At 40.0% G+C, this 8954-nt stretch overlaps 2 protein-coding genes and 2 non-coding genes across 4 annotated transcripts in view; all 4 read right to left on the bottom strand.

Annotated features, from left to right (window-relative positions):
* The window catches only part of zgc:64106 (retinol dehydrogenase 12), a 29596-nt gene that overhangs the window by 10247 nt on the left and 10395 nt on the right, over nt 1-8954 (bottom strand). The window lies entirely within an intron of this gene.
* On the bottom strand, nt 49-5290 carry nop56 (NOP56 ribonucleoprotein homolog). Its single transcript, XM_032514123.1, is given in 13 exon segments — nt 49-556; nt 809-913; nt 1131-1252; nt 1472-1620; nt 2074-2174; nt 2385-2536; nt 2887-3075; nt 3193-3306; nt 3308-3369; nt 3657-3828; nt 4353-4467; nt 4543-4632; nt 5178-5290. Coding segments are annotated over 13 exon segments (1758 nt in total). The 5' UTR covers nt 5259-5290; the 3' UTR covers nt 49-250.
* LOC116688719 (small nucleolar RNA SNORD57) lies at nt 990-1056 on the bottom strand. The gene has a single exon (XR_004331850.1). It is a non-coding gene; the product is annotated as a small nucleolar RNA SNORD57 (small nucleolar RNA).
* Nucleotides 2644-2763, bottom strand: LOC116688725 (small nucleolar RNA SNORA26). Its single transcript, XR_004331855.1, has one exon. It is a non-coding gene; the product is annotated as a small nucleolar RNA SNORA26 (small nucleolar RNA).

The following is an 8954-nucleotide window of genomic DNA, read 5'->3' as shown; positions in this document are numbered from 1 at the left end:
TGGCAAGAAACCTGTGAAATCGCACTTAATTCTTAAACAGTCAAGATGTTTTACTTGTCAAAAAGTTTAATGATAGTTATTTACAGAAGTACAAGTAAAATGTCACTGGCTTCAAGGCACAGTTAAGCATTTCTTTGCAGTCTAATCCCGTTTAAGGTTGCCACAAAAGACATGACAAAAATTAAACAATAACTGAATTAAAAAAAGAAACTGTACACAATTATAAAGATTTAGTCTTTGACCACATTCTCTAGGTCTCTTTTTTCTTCTTCTTTTTCTTTTCAGACACTGGGGTTTCTGGAGTCTCTTCTGCTGGCTCTGCAGCCGTAGTCTCAGTCTTTCGTTTCTTTTTCTTCTTGGCAGGAGTATCCATTTCCTCTGCGCCATTATCTGTAGCAGCAGCTTCCTCTGCCTGGATTTCTACCCCAGCTTTTCGTTTCTTTTTCTTCTTGGCCGAGGAGTCCTCCGCTCCGTTCTCTGCAGCAGGGCTCTCCTCTGCTGCAACCTCAATGTCCTCAGCTGCTTGTTTCTTCTTTTTCTTCACTTCATTCTCTGCCTGCAAGGAATAAGAAAAAAATTAAGTGATAATACTGACGTAATTTTGTCTTCATAGCTTGCCTTAATTTAGAATATATCCTTTAAGTGGTTGCAATGTCTGACTCACTTCAGTGATCAAGTCTATTGTTTATGACCTGTCAATGGTTCGGAGTCACGGTAATATAGCATGTCGTACACTGAGAGAGGACCACGTGTGTAGGTCAACTCTCAAATCAAAACATGCATGTAAGATACCATAGGCAATGCTTACCTCTGCTTCACCATTGGTTTCATCTTGCAACTTCTTCTCACGCTTCTTGCGTTTCTTTTCCTTCTTCTCATTTTTCCGCTTTATCTCAGTTGCAACCTCAGTAGCCTGAGACAAGTGGGAAAAAAAAGCTTTAAATTACATTTGAGTGAAACCAACTTTTTTTTTAAAGAAAAATTATGCTGCATCAGGCTCATTAAATCAGTTTGTACCCTCACAGTGATGTCAGGAAAGACTTCTCATCATTTACAGCATTAACTGACAAATGCACTTTGACAATTGATTCCTGTCGAGTACCACCCAGCTTCTCACATTATGAGCTTACCTCTTTTACAGCTTCCTTCATGACATCCACATTCTTCCGTGGCACGTCACCCGTCTCATAGAAAGACAAGCGCTCTTCCACCTGTCCACGCAGCTTGTCACCATATACACTTGTGGGTACCTCTGCAAGAAAAGTTACGTTAACAACCAATGACAAAGCCAGCAGAGGATTAAAGTAGATAAAAGTGATTGTGGCTTTGCTCAGGAATTAGCTTTTCACCACCAACCCAAAAGGATGAATACTGTTGACGAAAAATGTGAACATCATTGCAAAAATGCCACGTGCATTGTGATCTGAAGGCGTGGGCATAAAGTATACATTATTATAAGGTTCTTACTCACCAGAGAAACAGTCAATGCGTGAGGCGATGGTGCACTTGTTTGCCAGATATCTGGAGATCCGGCCCTTGTTCTTGGCAGCAGCACGCCCAATGAAGGTGGAATGGAAGATGAGCCCATACTTGGGGGTGTTGCCACGAGTCTTCAGAGCTCTGTGCAAAAAAATACAGCGTATTTAACAGTTTAATAGTAAAATGATGCACAATAAGCACAAGTGAAAATGTAAGCTACGGGCAACAATTGCATTACTGATATTTACTGAGAAATCATATCCAGGTCAAAACATTTCAGGACCTGAATTCAAAGTGCTATGTGTATACAACAATGTGTACAATTCTAAAATTACTTTATATATTCAAATCATACAGTAGTGAGACATTTGCATTTTAAGTGTGTGTAATGCTTCCAGTATCCAGGTTTTTCAGATTTTCTACCTCAGTGCTGTAAAATGGATGCTCAGACTGTGGGAGTGCATTAAGGAGAGAGGGATCACTCTAGAAAAGACTTTAAAAAAGGTCTTCTCCGGTCACCCTGCTCTGCTCCTGCCCAGCCCTGCCATCATTGCAGCCACTTCTTTCCCCAGCAGGGAAGGGATGCCCCAATACCTGAACAGGGCCTTCTCTGCTCCCAAAATCTGGACCGTGGAGGCTGGGTACTTTGCCAGGTTGGTTAGACTGCCAGCATGGGAGATCAGACGAGCTCCCACCTAACAAAAAGAAAACAGCATCACACTCCGTGTCAATCGCAGAGCACTGCTGGACTACCATTAATGGATTTGACTTCTGACACACCTGAGGACCATCAGTTTGGATATATTTCTCATCACACACATTCAGTGGATTGACAGATATTGATATAACATCATTGGCCCCAGAAAAAAAAATCCATAGATATAGAAAAAAAACATTACACTTACCACTTCTCCAATTAAGGCGGCTAGATTTGGAGCAACTTGGCTCATCTTGGAGCGCAGGTACTCCTGCAGCTCCAGTCGATAGGCAGCCAGAGACACTACACGATTGGAGAATCTCTCTATGTTGATCAGGTCAATAGGTGAGATGTCCATACCTGGAGAACAGAGCAGGAGGTGTTGAGCGGAGCGATGTAATCAATCACCCATTTAGGCAGCTTCAGCTATTAATTAGTTTACACCGGTAAACTCAAATGCAATATGGGGTTGTTTCTCCCGACAGGATCCGCAGTGAGGATTTGTGCCTTCACTACAGGTTTATGAGAGAGATACTCTGCCCCCCTGTGTTAGTCACCCAGGACAATTATTGGTCCAGGGTGGGCAAATAAGGGGCATTTCTGTTCATAACTGCTTTGACAAATGGTGTGTAAAACAAGCAGGTTTTGTGCACAGATGACAAATTGGCAAGAATTATATTTATACATGTACATCTCTAAAGAGTACTGACCCATGGAGGAACGTGATGCATCCAGAATGGCCTGAGCCTTGGCGGCGTCCATTACCACCTCCTCTAGACTCTCCAGACTCTCTTCCGACAACTCCTTCCTGTTTCCGATGAGCTGAGCCATGCGGCAGTATGTAGAGTTGTCTGGCACTATCTTAATCAGCTCTGGAAAGTGGTAGCCATACCATTCACTGCCGACACAAGACAATGATTGTCAGAAAACTTGCGACACTACTGTAATGTCAGTAGCAAGAAGCTACATACATTGGTAATCACAACTTTGAATGGGATGGGTCCGCGAAACCTTACGGACACGCAATGGAGAAAGTATTGATTCTTTGTCTAGCTGATCAACAGACGCATGGACTGTATGACATGTTCGAACCGTTGACTTGAACTTCACTTTACCCTGGAAGTCAGCTGTGGCCACACAGTTTGTGCTTGGAGGCGCACAGAATAGACTCAGACCTCATAAGAGTGGAAGTGACAGCAACTGACAGCTGAAAGACTCAACAAAGGGTTGTCTGGATTAATGGCACTAACAAGATAACTAAGATGATGACGCAATGACCAGGACGTTCAGATTTAGTATCTTCATGGATTCAGGATGACAGACTTGTCACCTGAACAGACTTTTTCTCTTTGTGTACAGTCTCAATAGACATTGTTTGAGCCAGCCCATAGGAAGTCTACTTGTTTCCCAGTTTCCTATATTCAAACAAAAAGCATAATCTTCCCAAACGGTAAATGAAATTGGAGGGGGGCAATTTTTCTACTCACCTCTTGCTATCTCAGCCACTACCCCTCCGGTCTGGATGGAAATGCTAAATTCTTCCTGTAAAGCTGCTCCAATCTTAGCATCAGAAACCCCCAAAATAGCTTTCTTCTTCCCAGAGAGGGGCAGGTTTGTCTCTAGGAACAACTTCAAGTCAGCATGAACCACACCTGCAAGTGAATAAGGGGTGGGGGGGAATTAGTCATATCTATATGCACTTGGCTGAAATGAATCTAATATTACGCAGCAAAGCCATTTGAAAAATGTGACACTGACAATGTGACTTAATACAGACTGCTCCTTTGTTTGACCAGCCTTATTAAATGATGCAATTAGGTAGTCAGTCCAATCTGTACAATTAAAGTGAATAATGTGGCCATCTTAAAAGGGATAGTATCTCATCTATCCAAATTTGCCATTATATGTGTTGATCAAAAAGCTGTCAATTTATGTTGAGCTACTGCTAGTATTGGAAGTTCCATTCATTTAGATAAGTTAAATCCTTTAAAAGGTCACACCAACGAAAGTTGTTGCCAGGTCACAATACTCAAAACACTGCTGCATTTTAAACGGACTTCAATTGTTCAGGTTGTACATTAGGTTGTCAGCACAGTAACTCAGTGGATTGACAGATTATAAAACATCATTACAACTGAGGACGCGAATACAGCCACAAAGTAGAAAATCAGCTTGCCTTCTGAGACGGCATTAATGTTCTCCAGAGCAGCCTGGGCCGACTTGAAGGGGAAGAAGGCAGCCAAGCTCACCATGCTGTTGAACTTCCCGATGCTCAGCACGCTTTCCTCCACCTGAAACATACACCTCGTTATCTATGGTCCATCCGGAAAACATAAAAACAGCAAAAACAAAGACAGAAGACCTACTTGAGGTAGCAGCATGCCGATCTCCTCCACTTCTTTGACTGCAAATAGCGCATAGCCCGCCGCATGCTCGAACAGCACGTGCAACAGCACCTGCGGAAGTTAAAAAAAAGAAAAGAAATTGGACTAAGTGAAAACAACTAATGTTGGTACATTACAGACAATTTAATTCTTTATAACCGGTGTTTCCTACTTCAGGTTACATTACGATAACTTTTAGACGTAACCACGTTGTCGTTATAAACCCACGTGTTGATAGGCCCGTGCCTACGTAATGCTAGCAGTCCAGCTAACTTTAGCCCAAAACACTACCGTCAATGTGCTGCTGCTAAAAAGTAAAAAAAATAAAAAAAAAATCGCGGGGTTTCAAATGTGAGACTGCGACTGATAAATGTCCTCCAATCTGTAGTTGTTAAAGTAGTTCTGTTGTAAAGACAAATTCCGGTTAATGTTAGCAAAGGGGTGGCTAACTGCCCCACTCGTGTTGAAAGGCCCCTAACTGGAGACTAGTAAGGTAAAGACATAAGGAAAAAAAAACATTTCTGATCTTAAAGCGTCGGTGATCTTAGAGAGGCTTCGATTGTATCCTACAATGACAAACTGTATAATTAACAAACATCCAGCGCCAGTTCTCTTACCATGATAAGTATATCTCTGCAGCTACACGCTGTGCGTGTCTGCTCAGCTCCGTTACCTCGGCTAAAAGACGGCTGTATCATACGTTTCATCAAATTGCCACATGACCCAAATACCGCGATGTCGTCATACTATCGCGAGACACGACGGAGAAACTTTACCAAGCTCCACCGTTATGCGTTCTCTTCATAAACAGATACCAATATGTCCGGGTAAGATGTCTGAGGTTACATACACAGAAATAAATGTGAAAAACTACTTTACTATCTTTACTATAGTAAAATTCGTTCTTACACTGTTTTTCAGAAAGTAAAGGAGGTAAAAGCAATGGAAACACCACATTCATTAGTATTTAGAGGTGATGCAGACATCCATGAAGAAAACTTGCCCCATGATGCTGGAGAGAGGCAGGATAAGGATCACACTATTCTTTGCTACTGTTTTTTCCAGTAATTCCATAAATTACTAGAGACAAAATACTATATTGAAGCTAACTGCTGATTTTCATTCCTTGTTGTTTACCTTACATACAAATTAGTATATTACACAAAATCCATATCTTTTTTTTTTTTTTAACTATTGGGTTTTGTGAAGTCACTCAAACTGTAAAGATGAGAAAGTTTGTAATTTCTGTATTGGTGTTTGACGCTGGTGTTTTACTCTCAGTGTGTTCTGAGTGACAGTGTGTGTTATCTTAGTGAAGGTTGTGCATAGTGTTTGGCCTCACTGAGCCTGTTTTGAGAAGTGTGTTAAGAGTTGTGTTGCTTGGAATGAGTTTTGCAGGAGATGTGAACTGTTTGGTTCAGGTGACTGTTGGTAGTGTAAACAGTAGTTTGAGTTTTGCACATGTGGCTTCAGTTGTGCCCACTGTCGTTTAACAATCGAAAAAAATACTGTACCTCTATGCGTTATGCATGCAGAGCCAAAAGTCACTCTCAAATATTGAAGTAAAATAAAAAATTAAAGGATAAGACTCGTATTAACCAATATTTTGGCTCTAAACATTTTCCTTCATATGTATTCCGTCTGTGAAACGCACGCCCGTTTGTATCTGAAGTTATAGGCCATGTCACGTAGGCTTTAGTAGTTTCCACTTTCTCTGATTAATGCTCTAGTCAAGTTGATGAGGATGTTGTCCCCCTTGGTGCAACAGCAGAGTGAGGGAATTGGCAAAGCACAGCTTATACATTTAGCCTAAGGGCTTTAAAATGGGTCTCAAATATAGTGTCATCTTTTATAAATATACGGTAATTTTTCTAAAAGAGCTGTGCACCGTTAGTTTGGATAAAACAGGAGTAAACAGTGCGTTTGTTGGATACTATACTCAGCCTCAGATTGATACACATTTGTGCTTAGGTAGGTGGGCCACTTATAGGAGCAGGAGGTGTATCAGGAAACTGAGTCACTACAGTGCCTATGTTATGAAGGAATATGTCATCAATGCTATGTGGCCCATTTTTATTTTATTTATTTTTGCAGTTTTTGGACACTTGGAGGTCTAATATTAGAGTTCAAGGGTTTGTCTGACCAGTTGCCCAAAACCCAAAGATAATCAATGTAGTATTGCATAGGCTACTAAGAAAAAAGGGAATATTCACATTTTTTTTAAGCTGAACCACAGAATTTTATTTTTCCTTTGATCGACTGATCGATCAATTGTTTTAGCTCTACGACACATTACTTCATTTCTTTTTATGGGATATTTGGTTTATGACAATAAGAATGATCTTTTAGGTAAACTCCAATACAAATGCAGTACTCAGTTGGTGCAGTGGGCAGCCAACGTTGATTGGGATGCAATTTGCTATGCCTGACTCAGCTGCAGTGTACATTGTGAATACATCAAAACATAAAAGTAGGCCCTACATTGATATCAAAGATCAGATTTTTTTTTAAACTTTTTAAAATCAACAGTTTGACATAAAACACTGACTACAGTATGGTTAAAGTGCTGATTTTAAAAGTACGAGTCAAGAGCTCATCATGAAGAGCCTAGGAGATGGAAACATGTAACAAGAGCGTGTGCGTCACTGTGGTGTTAAAGAAGAGATACAAAGCTGAACTCTTGTCCATGAATTGCAATAAACCCGATACAACAGTGGTAATGTTTTTAATTGTCCACTCCTGCAGAGTATTCAGACAACAGAATAAACCCAGTCTGCGATAACATTTCACCATCAGTTCACCATGTAGGAGAACAGTTAGGCTACAAGTCTATCGTTTCTGTTTATAGTGTGTATATATAGTTTGTTTTGTATATGTAAGCGCATTGTAAGCAATCATGATGATCCAAATCAAAATTCCTCTTATATTTCCTCATACTTGGCAAATAAAGCTGATTCTGCTTCTGATTCTGAAGTCATCCGTAGGAAAAAGCAAAAGATTGAGATCTTTGGGGCCATGATGTTTCGGAGGAACAGATGCATGCGGGTCTGGTAGGTCATAAATGTCACATTGTGTTGGGTATTAGTTTAGAGCAAAGAATTTATGACAGACCTCAACAATCATCTCCTGGCTGCCACACACACACACACACACACACACACACACACACACACCACACACCACACACACACACACACACACACACACACACACACACACACACACACACACACACAATTAACACAATTAAAGTCCAGTATATTAATCACAATAATTGTTTTTGGTGTTTAACTTTGTAAACCACATGAAAGTCATTGGCAGTATCTGTTTTAAGATGAGTTATGATGAATGAGTTAGCTTTAATCTTCCACCTAAGTTTGTTTTAAGGTTCAATTACCATAACATATGTAAATGAGGCTGTGATTTGTGATTTCTTTGTTCAACCACCTCTACAATTAATTCACTGCATTATCACATCACATGATTCAGTATGCTATGTAGCTCACACAAACCTTCTAATAATATGCCACAGGGTTGCAGTAGTGGAAAGTAACTAAGTACAATTAGCCTACTCAAGTTTTGCACTATTTTAAGGGTACTTTTACTTTACTTGAGAATTTTCATTTTCTGCTATTTTATACTTCTTATCCATTTATTTGATACTACTTGTTAGTTTGTATGTTCAAACTAACAATACAAAATACAATCAACAAATAAATTATGTAATATTATAGATTAAGATAAAACTTTACTGATCCCCAGGGGAAGTTCACATGCTACCCGGCAGATAAAGAATATGAAGTAATTGAAATTAGCTCCACCTTTACCAGCTTCATAACACGACATTAGCACACATTAATGCATCAATTATTATAATCCAATAATATATTATGCATTATTCTGAGGCAAACCATTCTGCATAATGATTTTTGCTTGTGGCACTTTAAGTATATGTTGAGGCTAATACATTTTGACTTTTACTTACAGAAATTTTTGAGCACATGACTTTAACTTGAAACTGAGTATTTCTATGTTGTGGTATTGATTATTCTCCTTTAGTACACAATCTGAGTTCTTTATTATCTTCCTCAATGTGTCATTTTGTCTATCTGGTCAAAGGCCTAAATACATGAAGCACGGTAAGCTTACTGCCCTAATAAAAAAGCCAGTAATATGTGTGTTGCCAGGAGCATGGAGGAGAGTGCTTAAATGAGCTTGTTGTGAAGGGGGTGAGAGAGGACAGGGAAAAGTGTAGGGAGCAGGATAGGGCACGATATAAAGGCTAACTGGGACAAGTTGACACTCAGACCCGTGGAACTCTGCTCATCTTAAAGCACACTTCCTTAAACAACTGTCCAAAGCTGACACAGCCCGTGAGTATAACACATGGCTTC

The sequence above is a fragment of the Etheostoma spectabile genome, chromosome 4 (genome assembly GCF_008692095.1).
Source record: "Etheostoma spectabile isolate EspeVRDwgs_2016 chromosome 4, UIUC_Espe_1.0, whole genome shotgun sequence".
In the NCBI taxonomy this organism is placed as follows: Eukaryota; Metazoa; Chordata; class Actinopteri; order Perciformes; family Percidae; genus Etheostoma; species Etheostoma spectabile.
Note: the sequence above shows the minus strand (reverse complement) of the source record. Positions and strands in the feature narration are given on the sequence as shown.